This window comes from Sceloporus occidentalis, unplaced genomic scaffold (assembly GCF_023333645.1).
Source record: "Sceloporus occidentalis isolate IW3139 unplaced genomic scaffold, rSceOcc1.0.p SCAF_3, whole genome shotgun sequence".
Lineage (NCBI taxonomy): Eukaryota > Metazoa > Chordata > Lepidosauria > Squamata > Phrynosomatidae > Sceloporus > Sceloporus occidentalis.
The window spans coordinates 248,776,310-248,795,299 of NW_028316983.1; the positions used below are offsets into that span (position 1 = coordinate 248,776,310).

At 49.6% G+C, this 18,990-nt stretch overlaps 2 protein-coding genes across 4 annotated transcripts in view; one reads left to right on the forward strand and one right to left on the reverse strand.

Annotated features, from left to right (window-relative positions):
* Nucleotides 1–5,054, reverse strand: part of BOP1 (BOP1 ribosomal biogenesis factor) — a 104,468-nt gene extending 99,414 nt beyond the window's left edge. Inside the window, exon 1 of the mRNA XM_089518169.1 lies at nucleotides 4,855–5,054. Coding sequence (XP_089374295.1) covers nucleotides 4,855–4,956 — 102 coding nt within the window. The 5' untranslated portion in view covers nucleotides 4,957–5,054. The remainder of the gene's footprint in view (nucleotides 1–4,854) is intronic.
* A 1,810-nt stretch (nucleotides 5,055–6,864) lies between these two features.
* The window catches only part of HSF1 (heat shock transcription factor 1), a 70,575-nt gene continuing 58,449 nt past the window's right edge, over nucleotides 6,865–18,990 (forward strand). For all 3 annotated transcript variants that reach the window (XM_089518170.1, XM_089518171.1, XM_089518172.1), the window contains exon 1: nucleotides 6,865–7,112. In XM_089518170.1, coding sequence (XP_089374296.1) covers nucleotides 6,987–7,112 — 126 coding nt within the window. In that variant the 5' untranslated portion in view covers nucleotides 6,865–6,986. The remainder of the gene's footprint in view (nucleotides 7,113–18,990) is intronic.

Below are 18,990 nucleotides of genomic sequence, written 5' to 3' on the forward strand. Positions count from 1 at the left end.
TCAATATGGCATCCCTTCAAGTATTGAAACAGGGCTATCATCACATCACCTCTTAACCATCTCTTCTCCAGGCTAAACATCTCCAGCTCCCTAAGTCTCTCTTCATAGGAGTAATTCAGTGTTGGTTGTAACTCTGTGAATTTGGCATCCCTGTCTTGTGAGTCCAAGGAGATGTGATGGTACCGGAGGATTTGGCTGTGGACGATGGGTCCGGAGGGGTGTTCAGGGTGGGAGCTGCAGGTGAGTAAGCATGAATCGGAGGAAGTCGGTTCAAGGCTAGGAAAGCTTGTGCTAGAACTTCTTTTGCGCAGTTAGTCTCAAAGGTGCTGCAGGATCCCTTCACAATTAAAATGCAATTGAACTGGCTACAGAGTTTAAACTACTACTCTATTCAAAATGCTTCCTTTAAGCATGGAAGGGGAGTCCTCTCTGGACTCTAACACCCAAAATCCCCCAACCAGCACGGAATGTTAACTACAGGAGTCCACCTCCCAGTGTCCCCCAGCCAGAAAGAAATGTTTCCTATGGGATCCACCTCCCAGAATCCCCCAGCAATTAGTTATCCATGGAGTTCCACTCCCAGAATCCCCAAGCCAGTGGGAAAAGTAACCTACGGGTCCTCACCTCCCAGAATCCCCCACTCACCAGAGAATGTTTCCTATGGGACTCCACTTCCCAGAATGCCCAGCGAGCCAGAAACATTTCCTGTGGGACTCCACCTCCCAGAATCCCCCAGTGATTGGCAGTGAGTGGGAAAGACAGACTCCCAGACATGAAGCAGGGAAGCAATGTGGGTCAGATGTTGGAATATTCTTTTCACTACCTCTCTTCTATACTTTTTCCCTTTCCTCCTCTCTTTTCTTTTTTCTTCTTTATCTCTTCTATCAGTTTCTCTCCTTTTCTCTCCTTTTTCTTCTTTCTTTTTTCTTCTGTACCTTATGTATGCGTTATGTCTATGTTATGTATGAATAATTTGATTATATATATATATATATATACTTCTATACTTCTTTCAAAACTCAATAAAAATTATTTTAAAAAGAAGACAGAATCCCCCAGCCATCGGTTACCTACAGGACTCCACTTCCCAGAATGCCCCAGCCATCGGTTACCTACAGGACTCCACTTCCCAGAATCCCCCAGCCATCGGTTACCTACAGGACTCCACTTCCCAGAATGCCCCAGCCATCGGTTACCTACAGGACTCCACTTCCCAGAATCCCCCAGCCATCGGTTACCTACAGGACTCCACTTCCCAGAATCCCCCAGCCATCGGTTACCTACAGGACTCCACTTCCCAGAATGCCCCAGCCATCGGTTACCTACAGGACTCCACTTCCCAGAATGCCCCAGCCATCGCTTACCTACAGGACTCCACTTCCCAGAATGCCCCAGCCATCGGTTACCTACAGGACTCCACTTCCCAGAATCCCCCAGCCATCGGTTACCTACAGGACTCCACTTCCCAGAATGCCCCAGCCATCGCTTACCTACAGGACTCCACTTCCCAGAATGCCCCAGCCATCGCTTACCTACAGGACTCCACTTCCCAGAATGCCCCAGCCATCGCTTACCTACAGGACTCCACTTCCCAGAATGCCCCAGCCATCGGTTACCTACAGGACTCCACTTCCCAGAATCCCCCAGCCATCGGTTACCTACAGGACTCCACTTCCCAGAATGCCCCAGCCATCGCTTACCTACAGGACACCACTTCCCAGAATCCTCCAGCCATCGGTTACCTACAGGACTCCACTTCCCAGAATGCCCCAGCCATCGGTTACCTACAGGACTCCACTTCCCAGAATGCCCCAGCCATCGCTTACCTACAGGACTCCACTTCCCAGAATGCCCCAGCCATCGGTTACCTACAGGACTCCACTTCCCAGAATCCCCCAGCCATCGGTTACCTACAGGACTCCACTTCCCAGAATGCCCCAGCCATCGCTTACCTACAGGACTCCACTTCCCAGAATGCCCCAGCCATCGGTTACCTACAGGACACCACTTCCCAGAATCCTCCAGCCATCGGTTACCTACAGGACTCCACTTCCCAGAATGCCCCAGCCATCGGTTACCTACAGGACTCCACTTCCCAGAATGCCCCAGCCATCGGTTACCTACAGGACTCCACTTCCCAGAATCCTCCAGCCATCGGTTACCTACAGGACTCCACTTCCCAGAATGCCCCAGCCATCGCTTACCTACAGGACTCCACTTCCCAGAATGCCCCAGCCATCGGTTACCTACAGGACTCCACTTCCCAGAATGCCCCAGCCATCGGTTACCTACAGGACTCCACTTCCCAGAATGCCCCAGCCATCGGTTACCTACAGGACTCCACTTCCCAGAATGCCCCAGCCATCGGTTACCTACAGGACTCCACTTCCCAGAATGCCCCAGCCATCGGTTACCTACAGGACACCACTTCCCAGAATCCTCCAGCCATCGGTTACCTACAGGACTCCACTTCCCAGAATGCCCCAGCCATCGGTTACCTACAGGACTCCACTTCCCAGAATGCCCCAGCCATCGGTTACCTACAGGACTCCACTTCCCAGAATCCCCCAGCCATCGGTTACCTACAGGACTCCACTTCCCAGAATGCCCCAGCCATCGGTTACCTACAGGACTCCACTTCCCAGAATGCCCCAGCCATCGGTTACCTACAGGACACCACTTCCCAGAATCCTCCAGCCATCGGTTACCTACAGGACTCCACTTCCCAGAATCCTCCAGCCAACAGGAAATACTTCCTACAGCTCCCAGAATCCCCCAGCAATTAGTTCCCTATTGGACTCCACTTCCCAGAATCCCCAGCCACCAGTGAATGTTTCCTGTGGGACTCCACTTCCCAGAATGCCCCAGCCATCGGTTACCTACAGGACTCCACTTCCCAGAATGCCCCAGCCATCGGTTACCTACAGGACTCCACTTCCCAGAATGCCCCAGCCATCGGTTACCTACAGGACTCCACTTCCCAGAATGCCCCAGCCATCGGTTACCTACAGGACTCCACTTCCCAGAATGCCCCAGCCATCGCTTACCTACAGGACTCCACTTCCCAGAATGCCCCAGCCATCGGTTACCTACAGGACTCCACTTCCCAGAATCCCCCAGCCATCGGTTACCTACAGGACTCCACTTCCCAGAATGCCCCAGCCATCGGTTACCTACAGGACTCCACTTCCCAGAATGCCCCAGCCATCGGTTACCTACAGGACTCCACTTCCCAGAATGCCCCAGCCATCGGTTACCTACAGGACTCCACTTCCCAGAATGCCCCAGCCATCGGTTACCTACAGGACTCCACTTCCCAGAATGCCCCAGCCATCGGTTACCTACAGGACTCCACTTCCCAGAATGCCCCAGCCATCGCTTACCTACAGGACTCCACTTCCCAGAATGCCCCAGCCATCGGTTACCTACAGGACTCCACTTCCCAGAATCCTCCAGCCAACAGGAAATACTTCCTACAGCTCCCAGAATCCCCCAGCAATTAGTTCCCTATTGGACTCCACTTCCCAGAATCCCCAGCCACCAGTGAATGTTTCCTGTGGGACTCCACTTCCCAGAATCCCCCAGCCATCGGTTACCTACAGGACTCCACTTCCCAGAATGCCCCAGCCATCGGTTACCTACAGGACTCCACTTCCCAGAATGCCCCAGCCATCGGTTACCTACAGGACTCCACTTCCCAGAATCCCCCAGCCATCGGTTACCTACAGGACTCCACTTCCCAGAATGCCCCAGCCATCGGTTAGCTACAGGACTCCACTTCCCAGAATGCCCCAGCCATCGGTTACCTACAGGACTCCACTTCCCAGAATGCCCCAGCCATCGCTTACCTACAGGACTCCACTTCCCAGAATCCTCCAGCCATCGGTCAGCTACAGGACTCCACTTCCCAGAATCCCCCAGCCATCGGTTACCTACAGGACAGCACTTCCCAGAATGCCCCAGCCATCGGTTAGCTACAGGACTCCACTTCCCAGAATGCCCCAGCCATCGCTTACCTACAGGACTCCACTTCCCAGAATCCCCCAGCCATCGGTTACCTACAGGACTCCACTTCCCAGAATCCCCCAGCCATCGGTTACCTACAGGACTCCACTTCCCAGAATGCCCCAGCCATCGGTTACCTACAGGACTCCACTTCCCAGAATGCCCCAGCCATCGGTTACCTACAGGACTCCACTTCCCAGAATGCCCCAGCCATCGGTTACCTACAGGACTCCACTTCCCAGAATGCCCCAGCCATCGGTTACCTACAGGACTCCACTTCCCAGAATCCCCCAGCCATCGGTTACCTACAGGACTCCACTTCCCAGAATCCCCCAGCCATCGGTTACCTACAGGACTCCACTTCCCAGAATGCCCCAGCCATCGGTTAGCTACAGGACTCCACTTCCCAGAATGCCCCAGCCATCGCTTACCTACAGGACTCCACTTCCCAGAATGCCCCAGCCATCGCTTACCTACAGGACTCCACTTCCCAGAATGCCCCAGCCATCGGTTACCTACAGGACTCCACTTCCCAGAATGCCCCAGCCATCGGTTACCTACAGGACTCCACTTCCCAGAATCCTCCAGCCATCGGTTACCTACAGGACTCCACTTCCCAGAATCCTCCAGCCAACAGGAAATACTTCCTACAGCTCCCAGAATCCCCCAGCAATTAGTTCCCTATTGGACTCCACTTCCCAGAATCCCCAGCCACCAGTGAATGTTTCCTGTGGGACTCCACTTCCCAGAATGCCATGGGGTTGGTGGGAGGGACAGCTCCTCCGGGGGATTCTGGGAGCCTTCTGCTCCTCCCAGCCACGGGAGGCGTGTCGAGGGAACAGGGCTCACCCGGGCGAGGCGCCCTCCGTCCGCGCGGCGCTCCATTTCCCCGAAGGCTCCCTCAGAGGCTCCTCCGCCGCGTGTCTGCGCCGCTCCACCCGCACTGCGCATGCGCAGCCACGCCCCCTCCCTCACGGTCCCTCAGGAGACGCCGTTTTCCCCCTTAAATCTCCTCAGTTCCGGCGCCTGGCTTTCCTGCCCTCATCCTCCTGAGGGGCAAAGGTCAAAGGTGGCCGTGTCACGCGGAGACGCATGCGCAGTTGGACCCACAGAGGCTCTCAACCACGCGCATGCGCCGGAAGACTAGCTTGGAGGAGGCAAATGCCTAAGTCTACGGTCCCGACTTTGAAGAACTGCGCATGCGCTGCTGCTCAAAGCCCTCCAGATTATTATTATTATTATTATTATTATTATTATTATTATTATTATTATTATTATTATCCTTTATTTATAAAGCGCTGTAAATTTACACAGCGCTGTACATACAATCTTTTTAATTGGACGGTTCCCTGCCCTCAGGCTTACAATCTAAAAAGACATGACATAAAGGGAGAAGGGAAAGGTGGTGGGGCTAGTAGGCTAATACATATAGAATCATAGAATCGTAGAGTTGCAAGAGACCGCAAGGGCCCTGATCCAGTCCAACCCCCTTCTGCCATGCAGGAAATCCAGATCAAAGCATCCCCATTGACAGATGGCCATCCAGCCTCCGTTTGAAGACCTCCAAGGAGGGAGACTCCAGTACACTCGGAGGAAGGAGTGTCTTCCACTGTCGAACAGCCCTGACTGTCAAGAAGTTCCTCCTAATGTTGAGCTGGAATCTCTTTTCCTGGAGCTGGCATCCATTGCTCCATTGGGTCCTGTTCTCTGGAGCAGCAGAAAACAAGCTTGTTCCCTCCCCAATATGACATCCCTTCAAATATTTAAACAGGGCTATCATATCACCTCTTAACCTTCTCTTCTCCAAGTTAAGAGGTGATATGATAGCCCTATTTAAATATTTGAAGGGATGTCATATTGAGGAGGGAGCAAGCTGGTTTTCTGCTGCTCCAGAGACTAGGACCCAGAGCAATAAAGTACATAGCAATACAGGAAATGGTTCGATAAAACAGGCATCAAAAGAACATCAAATAGCAAGCGACGCGTCGTTTCAGAGAGAAGCAGGCAGAGCTCAGCATCTGGAGCCTGGCCTTTGTTAGCTGTTTTACTTATTTATGCTGTTTACGTTTCTGTTTTCTGGGCCTTTCCTTTCCATTTTAAGTGTCAGCTTTGTAAGTGTTTAATTATACTGTGCTTTTAGACTGCAAGCCACTCTGAGTCCCAATAAATGCAACAACAACAACAACAACAATAATACTGACAGCCAGGGCTCCATCCCACAGAATCCTAGGATTTGCAGTTTTTGTGAGGCCCCTGCCATCTTGGGCCGAGAAGCCTAAGGACCGTGTGAAACTACAAATCCCAGGATTCCATGGGCTGGAGCTACAGCACTTAAAAGTGATGTTAAACTGCATTGATTTCAACAGTGTAGACGCACCCAAATACATCTACGCTGTAGAAATAATGACAAGCTTGATGACCACTTTGACAGCTGTAGGCCCCATCCTTCGGAATCCTGGAATTTGTAGTTCTGTGAGGCCCCGAAAGAGGCCAAGGAACTCTCAGAACTACAAATCCCAGGGCAGCATAGGCCTTTGAAAGTGGTGCCAAAGTGCTTTATTTCTCCAAGGTAGAAGATTTCTCCATCCCAAGTACACATAAAAACAAGACCTTGGAGCCTTCCTTCTTCCTTTTAGACTACAACTCCCAGATGTCTCAGCCCAGGCTTGGAGTCGCCGGCGCTTCTGGGAGTTGTGGTCCATAAAAAAAGAAAAGAAAGCCCTCAAGGCAGTCTCTTTTCGGCGCATGCGCAAAAGAAGAGGATAAGAGAGGGGGGAAGTGCGCACGCGCGAGGCTGTCAAACGCGAGTCGACAGCCAGCGGCGGAGCTCGGGCCTAGTGCGCATGCGCAGTGGGCGTCCCAAGATGGCGGCGGCCATGCCTGGCTGTTCTGAGGGGCCAAGAAGTGCGCAGAGGAGGGCCGCTCCCCCGAAGCTCCGCCGCTAGAGCCTTCCCTCTCCCGAGGCAGCAGCGGAGGCGGCCATGGAGAGCTCGGGCGCCGCGGTGGGACTCGGGGGCGGGGCGGGCAGCAACGTCCCCGCCTTCCTGACCAAGCTCTGGACGCTGGTGGAGGACCCCGAGACAGACGCCCTGATCTGCTGGAGCCCGGTGAGAAGGGCAGCCTGGAGGCCCCGGTCGGAAGCCCCTCCTCCTCCTCCTCCTCCTCCTCGGAAGGGGCCCCAAAGGGACAGCCAGCCCTTCTGCCAGGCAGGGATACGGAGAGCCATAGGAGTCAGAAGGGCCTTCCAAGGCCCCCAGCCCAGGCCCCGCTGCCCTGCAGCAATGCTTCGGCTCCCAAGTTGGGAGACCGCCCCAAAAGCAGGGATCGGCAGAGTCTCCTTCTTCGGACGTCTCTAAAGAGAAGCTGGATGGCCCCCTGTCATTGGGGAGGCTTAGATTCAGAGTTCCTGCATGGCAGGAGAACGGGGTTGGACTGGGCCAGGGCCCTTCTGGGGGCCTCCTCCAACTAGGATTGGGCTGGAAGAGACCTCCAGGAGCCATCCAGCCCAGGCCCCTTCTTCCAGGCAGGAAGGCTTAGCATCCTCAGGGCCCCCAGCCCAGGCCCCTTCTGCCAGGCAGGAAGGCTTAGCATCCTCAGGGCCCCCAGCCCAGGCCCCTTCTGCCAGGCAGGAAGGCTTAGCATCCTCAGGGCCCCCAGCCCAAACCCCTTCTTCCAGGCAGGAAGGCTTAGCATCCTCAGAGCCCCCAGCCCAAGCCCCTTCTTCCAGGCAGGAAGGCTTAGCATCCTCAGGGCCCCCAGCCCAAGCCCCTTCTTCCAGGCAGGAAGGCTTAGCATCCTCAGGGCCCCCAGCCCAGGCCCCTTCTTCCAGGCAGGAAGGCTTAGCATCCTCAGGGCCCCCAGCCCAGGCCCCTTCTTCCAGGCAGGAAGGCTTAGCATCCTCAGGGCCCCCAGCCCAGGCCCCTTCTTCCAGGCAGGAAGGCTTAGCATCCTCAGGGCCCCCAGCCCAAACCCCTTCTTCCAGGCAGGAAGGCTTAGCATCCTCAGGGCCCCCAGCCCAGGCCCCTTCTTCCAGGCAGGAAGGCTTAGCATCCTCAGGGCCCCCAGCCCAGGCCCCTTCTTCCAGGCAGGAAGGCTTAGCATCCTCAGGGCCCCCAGCCCAGGCCCCTTCTTCCAGGCAGGAAGGCTTAGCATCCTCAGGGCCCCCAGCCCAAACCCCTTCTTCCAGGCAGGAAGGCTTAGCATCCTCAGGGCCCCCAGCCCAGGCCCCTTCTGCCAGGCAGGAAGGCTTAGCATCCTCAGGGCCCCCAGCCCAGGCCCCTTCTTCCAGGCAGGAAGGCTTAGCATCCTCAGGGCCCCCAGCCCAAGCCCCTTCTTCCAGGCAGGAAGGCTTAGCATCCTCAGGGCCCCCAGCCCAAGCCCCTTCTTCCAGGCAGGAAGGCTTAGCATCCTCAGGGCCCCCAGCCCAGGCCCCTTCTGCCAGGCAGGAAGGCTTAGCATCCTCAGGGCCCCCGGCCCAGGCCCCTTCTGACACCGTCAACCCCCCCCCCCCCCAGCCTCCGCTTATGTCAGGCTCCCAATTGCCACCCCCCAAACAACAAGAGGCTGTGCTTCTAAAGAGTAACAGCTTTATTGAAAGGTGAAGGTATAGGCAACAGAAGTGACTTCTTTGTCAGGAATGAAGATACATAGTTACAGATGGGTTATATAGTCCTATGAGCAGACCCACCCCCATAAAGCAATAAAGTTAATTAATTGGATCAGTCTTTCCCGCGCAGTGAGGAATCTCCACCCCGATGACGTAGTGTCCTCTCGTCCGGGCTCTCTGGCCTGTTCTCAAAACAATTAAGTTCTCACCAAGCGTTATCTCCTCCTTGCACCTGTGACCTTGAAACTCAGACATCTCTCACTACTGAACTAAGTATTATAAAACCTTAACAACCTATGAGTATATGTAAGAATGGTTATATATCCCATCAACCCACAACCCAACATACATGGCAGCATATAAAGCATAACAACAACATATATTAACATCATGAACATATTACTATAACAGCCTATAAGTAGTAGCATTAACTCCTAAGGTTTAACTCACCCCTCCCAACACAAGAGCAGTCTCTGCCTGGCTGGGTAACTCCCTAACATTGTAACATTCCAATCCTAATAAGCAAGCACAGAAGCCAACCATCTATCTATCACCTTCTAGCACATTCTAACTAACCGTTATATATCAAACCCATTATGTCCTTAATCAAATAATATCTAAACAAAACCCTAAACTAATAATCCCTCTGACAGAACCCCCAAATGAATATATAAATGACAAATGAATATATGAATGCAGGGGAGTTCTGACAGCTTAAAACCCCCAAAAGATGGGAGGAAGGCAGGATATACATCCTGGAAACAAGTCACAAGAAAAGATCTCCAAAGGAGCCCCTTCCGCTGCCCTTCAGCTCCCGCTCTCAGCAAGGGCTTTCCTGGAGCTTGATTCCCCGTTCTTCAGCCAAAAGGCTCTCAGAGCAGCTTACAAATTGTTGCTTAGACTCTGTTCCAGGTCCTATTCCCTAGAGCAGCAGAAAACAAGCTTGCTCCCTCCTCAATATGACCTCCCTTTAAATATTGAAACAGGGCTATCATCATATCCCCTCTTAACCTTCTCTTCTCCAGGCTAAACATCCCCAGCAGTTCCCTCAGTCACTCCTCATAGGGCTTCATGGTTTCCAGACCCTTCACCATTTTGGTCACCCTCCTTTGGACACATGGCTCCAGCATCTCAACATCCGATGCTGAAACCTGTTTCCCTCAGTTAGTCTCAGAGGTGCTACAGGATCCCTTTGCATCCAAGACATCTTGTTATTCGTTGTGCTTTTGAGGTCTTGGAAGCTCAGGGCTGCATGCAGCGGGTGACAGTGGCGCCGTGCGGTTCTGTGTGTTTCTTTGACATTATGTGCCATCAAGTCAACTTCAGCTGTGTTGACCCCTCTGAATCAGAGAGCCCCAGTCATCCACTGCCCTGTTCAGGTCCGGCAAACTCAAGTCAGGCATGATTTCCATGACTGAAAATTCAGAGACATGGCCATTCATGTTAGCTTGGAATATAAGTGTGCAAAGGGATTTTGTAGCGTCTTTGAGACTAACCGTGTGAAAGGAGTTGTAGCATAAGCTTTCCTAGACTAGGTCTATTTCTTCAGCTGCATGGAGTGAAGTCATCAACCAAGTCTATGAAAACCTACCCCAAGGGCCTTCCAGTCCAGCCCCATTCTGCCATGCAGGAAGACACCTTCAAAGCAACCCTTGGGACAGATGACCACCCAGTCTCTGTTTAAAGAGCTCCAAAGAAGGAGACTCCAACAAAATCTCCAAAGCACCATCTTCCACTGTTGAACAGCTCTTACTCTCAGGAAGGTCTTGCTAATGTTTTGGTGGAATCTCTTTTCCTGTAGCTTGCATCCATAGCTCCTTGTCCTATTATCTGGAGCAGCAGAAAACAAGCTTGCTCCATCCTCAATATGACATCCTTTCAAATATTTAAACATGGCTATCATGTCCTCTCTTAAAAACCTTCGCTTTTCCAGGCTAAACATATCCAGCTCCCTAAGTCTCTCCTCATAGGGGTTCATGGTTTCCAGACCCTTTGCCATTTTAGTTGCCCCCCTCTGGACATTTGGACAGCTTCTCAACATCCTTTTGAATTGTGGGGCCCAGCACTGGACAGAATGTTACTCCAGGTTAGTCCTGACCAAGGCAGAGTAAAGGGGCATTGTTACTTCCCTCAATCTAGACACTTGGGGGTCCCTTCCTTCTCTGCTAGTTCTTGGATGCCGCAGTTTAACATGCACGGTAGTAGCAGCTGCTGTGGAAGATGTCTCTAGTCTAGGCCATCTCAGACAGAGGCAAATTCCAGGGCCCCTGTTCAATTTATTATTCTGGCTTCATCTACAGCTAGGCTGTGCTTTCTAGGGCATTGCTACTTAGTGATGGTCTGGGGACCAGTGCCAGTCTGGGAGCCATTCTGCCAGTCAATAGTACATTGAGAAGAATGTGCTTTTCCTCTTCATTAGGAAGTCAGAGAAGCACTGTGCTAGGAGACAGTCTGGATTGGCTCAGTTGCAGTGCTGGAAGCACTGGTTTTGTGGGACATGAGAGCTACTGAGCTCCAGTAAGGTTGAACTATCAGATGCCACTTCTCAGTTAGTTGTGAAATCAGTAGGGTATCTTTGGGCAAGGATGAACAGTGCCAGTTATCCCACATGCAATATTTAGAATCATAGAATCATAGAGTTGGAAGAGACCGCAAGGGCCCTGATCCAGTCCAATCCCATTCTGCCATGCAGGAAATCTCAATCAAAGTATCCCCGACAGATGGCCATCCAGCCTCTGCTTAAAGACCTCCATGGAAGGAGACTCCACTACACTCCGAGGAAGGAGTGGGTTCCACTGTCAAACAACCCTTACTGTCAGGAAGTTCTTCCTAATGTTGGAATTGAACAGATTTGGAAGTGAACAGATTGTATAAACTGGGAAGGAGTTTTAAACAGCTTTCTGAATATCAGTGAGTGCTGTATACTGTGATGGAACAGGACTGTTACTTGTGATACCCCTGTTGTGCCTTGTATATCAGTTTTTTTGTGAACCCCCCCCCCCAAAAAAAAATGGAAGACTGTAAAGTTTCCTGGAGATTAAACATGTTCTGTGATTATAGTGTTCATTTTCAGATTCCTCAGTATCGTTTTTACTGGGTTATTTAAACACTGGCATTCCCTTCACATAGCCCCTTGAACAGCCCTTACTGTCAGGAAGTTCTTCCTAATGTTGAGGTGGAATCTCTTTTCGTTTAGTTTGAATCTACAAACCCATGGAGTTTGATGGAGTCTCCTTCCCTGGAAGTCTTTAAACAGAGACTGGATGGCCATCTGTCAGGGATGCATTGATTGTGAGTTCCTGCATGACAGAATGGGGTTGGACTGGATGGCCCTTTTTGAGGTCTCTTCCAGCTCTATGATTCTGTGATTCTATGAATCCATTGTTCTGAGTCCTCTTCTCTGGAGCAGCAGAAAACAAGCTTGCTCCATCCTCAATGTGACATCCCTTCAAATATTTAGACAGGGCTTTCATATAATAATAATAATAATAATAATAATAATAATAATAATAATAATTTGTTTTATTTATATACCGCTATTCCAAAGATCATAGCAGTGAACAGCAAGTAAGCTAATTAGCAAGTAAGCTAATTTGCCCCCAACAGTCTGGGTACTCATTTTAGCTCCCTCCTCGGAAGGATGCAAGCCTGAGTCGAGCTTGGGCCCTTTTGCTGGTCTTGAACTCGCAACCTTGTGGTTTTGAGTGAATGGCTGCAGTACAGGCATTTAACCACTGCGCCACCAGGGCTCCTATCACTTCTTAAACTTCTCCAGGCTGAACATACCCAGCTCTCTGAGTCATTCCTCATAGGGCTTCATGGTTTCCAGACCTTTCACCATTTTGGTCACCCTCCTAAAGTGAGGGTATTCTAGGTGAGGCCTGACCAAGGCAGAATAGAGTGGCACTATTACTTCCCTTGATCTGGAGACTATGCTTCTATTGACGCAGCCTAAAATTTCATTGGCCTTTTTAGCGGCCGCATCACGCTGTTGACTCATGTTCAACTTGTGGTCTGCTTGGACTCCCAGATCCCTTTCACATGTAGTCTCTTTTAGCCAGGTGTCCCCCATCCTACATCTATGCATTTCATTTTTTCTAACTAAGGCCTGTTACAGACTGCCAAAATAAAGCTGCTTCAGGTCTCTTTGGAAGTATGCTATTTAAATGATGCATGGGTCCTAAGAGTCCGGAGGTCTCACCAAAGCCACACTTCATTCCTAAGCACCGGAGTGCAGCTTTGGTGCAGCTTCCAGATTCTTAGGATGCATGCTTCATTTAAATAGCATACCTCCAAAGAGACCGAAGCAGCTTTATTTTGACAGTCTGTAACAGGCCCTAAGTGCAGTATCTTACATTTCTCCTTGTTGAAGTTCCTTTTGGCCCAGCTTTCTAGTCTATTCAGGTCATTTTGAATGTTGATCCTGTCCTCTGGAGTATTAGCTATTCCTCCTAATTTGGTGTCATCTGTAAAGTTGATAAGCATGCTCCCAACTCTGTCAGCCAAGTCACTGATAGAGAAAGGAGTTACCAGGGTTGCCCATGTTATATGCCATCTTGAATTCCATGATGGGAGAGAGCAAAATATAAATTAAATAAAATTTAAAATATTAAACAATTTCTAAGGTCTTAATTTGGGGTTCAGGGAACAGAAACTTCAGGCTTCCTTTCATTTCCAAGTAAACCTCAGGTTTCCCTTGATGGGGTTAATACTGTATTAGTTTTTAAAGTGTACAGTTGTCCCTCCGCATTTGTGGCTTTGACTTTTGTGGGTTTGATTATTCACAGATTTGATTACAATGTTCTCTCTAGGCATCTCTGTCTCCTTCAGCATGTCTCTTCCAACTCTGCAATTCTATGATTCTATATGGTCACACTGGAGGACCTAGAGATTCCTAGAGAAAACACTTATCTATGTATTTGTAGGTCCTTTAGTGCAATTCCATGGCCACCTTCTGCTGAGTGCTGGCCATAGAGCTGCAGTGGAGGACCTAGAGATGCCTAGAAAGGTGTTCTCTCAGGTAAAGAAAAAACGTGTTTTTATTGGCAGTGAATGTGGAGGGCCCACTGTATATCCTGCCTTTTGCCAGCTTGGAAAAATATGAAGGATTGTAGGACAAATCCAGGTATTCCCCCAGTTGGCAAATGTTGGACTTGGGCCTGATTTCACCATGGCTCTTGTTTTCCAAAGCATGGTAGAGCTGATTAAATGCTTTCATTTTGTCTATGCTAATACCTTCTCTTTTGACATACTGTCTAAGAAGCTGCTATGAACATAATCTCAAAATAGGGCTTGGGTTGGGAGAGTGAGTGAATTAGGAAGAAGCATGGCAGCATGTCTAGTTGGGTGGGAGCCTGTAAGCCAATAATAAATAAGCCCTGTGGGCTTGGAAACATCATTAGTGGCTGCTGCCACGTTATGTGCCGGCTTTTCCCTCTCCCTGTTCGGACCCTTTTCCCTTTTGGCAAGCGTGAAGCTGTTTCAGAACATTCAGGAGTCAGGGTCTCTCTCTCTCTCGCTTCCCTTCTGATACTGAGCATGTTCTCAGGCCTTTATCACCTTGCCTTCTTTGCATGCCTGCATTGCACTCTCTTGCAGACATGGCCAATGTTGCATGCATTTGATATTCATCTCTGGTCTGTCCTTACGACACATAAGGCTGTAATACAAAAGAGAAAGCAAGCTTTCCACACGCTTTCCTTCTGCCAGGATGCTCAGATTCTGCCTGCCTTAACTGTTGCTTTGGTGGGCACTTAAATGTTGGAGGTTTATCTTTTACATTTTAAATGTTGGATCCTTATACCAAGGGATGGCCTGTGTGTTAGTAGCCAAAAGTTAGTGGCTTGGGGTTGCCACATTCTATCGGTCTTTCTTTCTTTTCTTTCATTGTCAACTTAGTCTAGTACTCCTTCGAAGATGGAGCCAGTCCCAAAAAGTAATAGCGGTAGTTCAGATTCTAGCATCCTGACTTATTGTTCCATTAGGTGCCCATTAGGTTTTAATATTTGAGAATATTAAAAGAAATCAAGGTTATCCTGAGTATATATGCTAGAACCAAAGGGGATTGGGTTCAAGTCTCATCTCTGGCCATCAGCTCAGTGGGACCTCAAGAAAGAGACATTTGTGTGGCCTTGGTTCTCCATTTATAAAAAGGCAAATGCTGACCTGAGTCTTTCACACATTATGCCTAACATACCATGGAAACGGTTCTGATTCTGACCCTCCCCTCTCTCTGAAGTGAATGCAGGCTGCTGTTTCCCTTAAAGCAGAATATGAAACGTACTTCTTGGTTGCAAATTCTTCTGTAAATCAATCTTTGGTGGTGATTCAGCTTTGTGCTGTTGTAAAAGTAACCATAGTCTGTGCAGGAGCCTGGGGTAGGAACAGTCCCTTTGCTTTGAATCATGGGGAAGAGAGAGATAGAAAAGCTAAGCCAGCTCTGAGCTTCCCTTAATTGAAGCCCAGACTATGGTTATGGCTGTCCTTGTGACACAGCCCCCTCCTGGGTTACTGTTGCTTGTCCTCCTTCCCTTTTCATTAAGTATTCCTCCTCCATTTCATCCTCTATTATTTTGCATACTCAGTTTGACACACAGCTTCATATCCCACAGAAGTAAGGGCAACCAAAATGGTGAAAGGTCTGGAAAATACCAAGCAGTTTAGGGAGCTGGGTATGTTCGGCCTGGAGAAGAGAAGGTTAAGAAGTGACATGATAACAGCCCAATTTAAATGGTTGACGGAAAGCCATATTGATGGTGCAGCCAGCTTGCTTTCTGCTGTTCCAGAGACTAGGACACAGAGCAATGGATTCAAACTCCAGGAAAAGAGATTCCACCTAAATCTCAGGAGAAACTTCCTGCTGCTTAGAGCTGTTTGATAGTGGAAGAGGCTGCTGCCTCAAATGGTGGTGAAGTCTCCTTCTTGGAGATGGCTGGATGGCCATCTGTCTTAGGTGTATACATGTATGGATGAAGTGGTTTAGACTGGATACCCCTTGGGGTCTCTTCCAACTCTATGATTCTATTATTCCTCCAAAGCCTCTGTCCAAGGAAGCCCTTAGCCTGAAACCCCTCAGGACCTGTAATGACTCTGCTTGCTTTCTGCTTCCCTTAATGCTTTCAGCAGCTCCCTGTAAGGTCTGTCTGATCTCTCTCATCCTACAGGTAAGGATTCTCTCTTCCATCCTGTTGCTCATTGAAAGGGGTAATACTTGTGTCCTTCCGGTTGTATCTTTCTCCTCTTGCTTCCCAAGCGGTAGAGCCTTTGTCTGGCCAAGCAAGTCTTTTCCTGCTACATTTCAGCCCTTCCTCCCCAGAACAGTTGCCTCATTTCTTCCCAGCCACCCCTGGGAATTAATGAAGCGGCTGCCAATCCAACCTGAACGCTGTCTGTGGAATGAATCAATCTTTTTGTTTAAGTAACACATGTCAGATTTCATTATGTGGAAATTGAGCTGCCTCTTGTTGCTGATTTCCATCTTGAGAGCCTCCTGTTGCAAGAAGAGTGTGCTGATTCTAGGTTAAAGCCCACAACCCACACAAGGAGACACAGCTATACACAACTGACCACAGAACATTATGGTGGTTCAGCCAAAAACCTCCTTGTGTCCACACTTATCTGAGGGCCTTGAGCAGACCTTTGGCTTGCCCCACTGATTCTGCCAGTCAGCATCACGATGTGAGTGTTTAGATGTTCTCAAATAACCCAAAACAGAATCAGTTCATGTGTGTGAAGCCGGTTAATGAACCTTCAGTCTCAGCTGCAGCTGAGCATAATCTAGAACTGAAACCACAAAGTGCTGTGGCTGGACTGTTGCTTTGAAATGGTTGGATTTCTAAGAGGGGTGTTAGAGATAAACTCCCAGAGAAAAAGCAGCACCTGGTAATCTGGTGGGGGGGGGTATGTTGAAGTGTGGCCCTTGGGACCCCCAGATCTCCGTGAAAGGTTTTTAAAAATGTTTTTTTGTGGTCTATGTGGCCATGTTCTAGAAAATTTTCTTCCTGACGTTTTGCCAGCATCTGTGGCTGGCATCTTCTCACAGATGCTGGCGAAACGTCAGGAAGAAAATTTTCTAGAACATGGCCACATAGCCTGAAAAAAACCACAAAAAACCATGGATGCCGGCCCTGAAAGCCTTTGACTTCACGTTTTTAACAATTTCGCTCCAAAATTGTAGTCAGCAATGGGATGAAGAGGGAATCTTTACCTGCAGGATGAGAGAGATCAGACAGACCTTACAGGGAGCTGCTGAAAGCTTTAAGGGAAGCAGAAAGCAAGCAGAATCTACCAGATCTACCAAAAATGCAGCAGTTTGTTTTCCCTAACCTCCAGTGCTCCCTAAAGGTCCCCTGAATGCACACACAAAAAGAAAGACAGTGGGCCCAAATGGGTGATGTGGCAGTTCAGGCATGCTGAAATGCGCCAGTGTGGCCTTTGGGGTCAGGGAGCACAGAGAAGTAAAATGACCCCTCGCCTTCTGTGCAGTTTCCCACCTCTGCAATAAGCCAAGCAGCAAAAGCAAATTCATACCAAAGCGTCTTACACTTTTAAAAGCGAGCATGCAATGGTGTTGTACAAAGGATTAGTTGGCTTAGAGATTCTGCCATATTGTCATGCTGGATTTCCACAAGACTGGCATGGGTACCAGAACTCAGGGCTGATGGTGACTCCTTGTTGGTCTTCCCCAAACTCTGCAGAAGCTCAGCTGTGCTGCCCTTTCAATGTCAAAAATTAAATGCCAACACCCATTCCTTGAGTTTTGCTACCTAATTCTTGCCATCCTTAGAGGTAAATAGCCAACAAAGCCCCTTTCTGCTGCTGCTGTTCCTGACTTTTTAGTATTGAAGATCCAGCACACACCAAAAACCTTGGCGCAACCCCTTCACAATGCATAGCAATGGCATTTGTTATTAATTGTCTCTGTGGAGTCTGTTGCTTTGCAGTTATTAGGCCCAGGCTGATGAGGGTGCCAGGGTACTGGCATTTAGGCTGAGAAAATGAAATGCACAGATATCGGATGGGGGGCACCTGGCTTAAGGAGACTTACACTTGTGAAAGGAATCTAGGGGTCCTAATAGATCACAAGTTGAACATGAGCCAACAGTCTGACAGTGGAAGATGCTGCTTTGGAGATTTTGGTGGAGTCTCTTTCTTTGGAGGTCTTTATACAAAGGATGGATGGCCATCTGTCTTTGGTGCTTTGATTGTGAGTTCCTGCATGGCAGAATGGGGTTGGGCTGGATGGCCCTTGGGGTTTCTTCCAACTCTTATGATTCTCTGTGTGTGTGTGTGTAAAACGTGGCGGTATTGTTGATTTTGCCAGGTGCTAACCACACGAGTGTCCTGTTGTAGAAATGCCTCATTGCGGGGAGTCTTCCCTGTTTGCCCTACCTTTGCATGGTGCATTGCTAAGCGCAAGAGGGGCTCAGGTGGCCAGCTAGCCCTGTCCCTGCTCAGGGGTGGTCCGAGGGGTCCTGCCTTTCTCTGGAGCTAGCCAACTTAATTTCGTTGCAGAGTTGTGATTTGTCGGCAGCCTGTCTGGTTCGGTTCCCACCTCGTATTGGTATCAGCTGTGTTTGTTCTCCCGCCATATGGAATTGTCTTAACAGGAAGATGACTCAGTGGCAGAGCTTTTTCCTGCCATGAAAGAAAATCCAGTTGTAAAACAGTCCTTTACTTCTCTTATATCACCCTGCCAGATTGAAAATATTTTCTCCCTCGCCTTCTCTTCTGTAGACGCCATTATATTTTGACAATAAAATTCCTGCCATGCGAGCCAGAAAAGTAATGACACCGTGGTTAGTAAAACAGTTGCATGACTGTTTTCCATCCCAAAACAGCTGAACTCTTGCTCCTACCAGTCAGCTACTAGTCTTGAGGAAGGCTGCCTTACTGGTGGCTAGTAAGAAGGCCAGTGACAACTTGCGACTAAGGCATGGGGTTGTTGACACATTTGGGGCTTCAGAGAGGATGCAGGAGGGCTCTCTGAAGGGGGGAACCCCCTCTGCGTCTGGACGTTCCTAAGCTGAAAGATAAATTGTAGTCAAGCCAAAGCACGTGAGGAAAAGGAGGAAGCCAAAAGTCGGGTGTTAAGTTGCATTTGGCCACCTGCCACGTGCTAGGAATTGCCATTTGAGGCCAGGCCTTGACACCTCACTTAAAGACACACACATGCACTCTTGCCCTTGTATCTATCCTCAGAGAAACCATCTGCATTGTGAATTTCATGCATGCTGGGTAGGAACTGATTTTGAGTTCCTGCATGGCGGGGGTTGGACTGGATGGCCCTTGTGGGCTCTTCCAACTCTATGATTCTATGAATACATGTGCTTTGCTTTATCTACTACGTCAATCTTCCTTTGGGAAAATGGCATTAAATA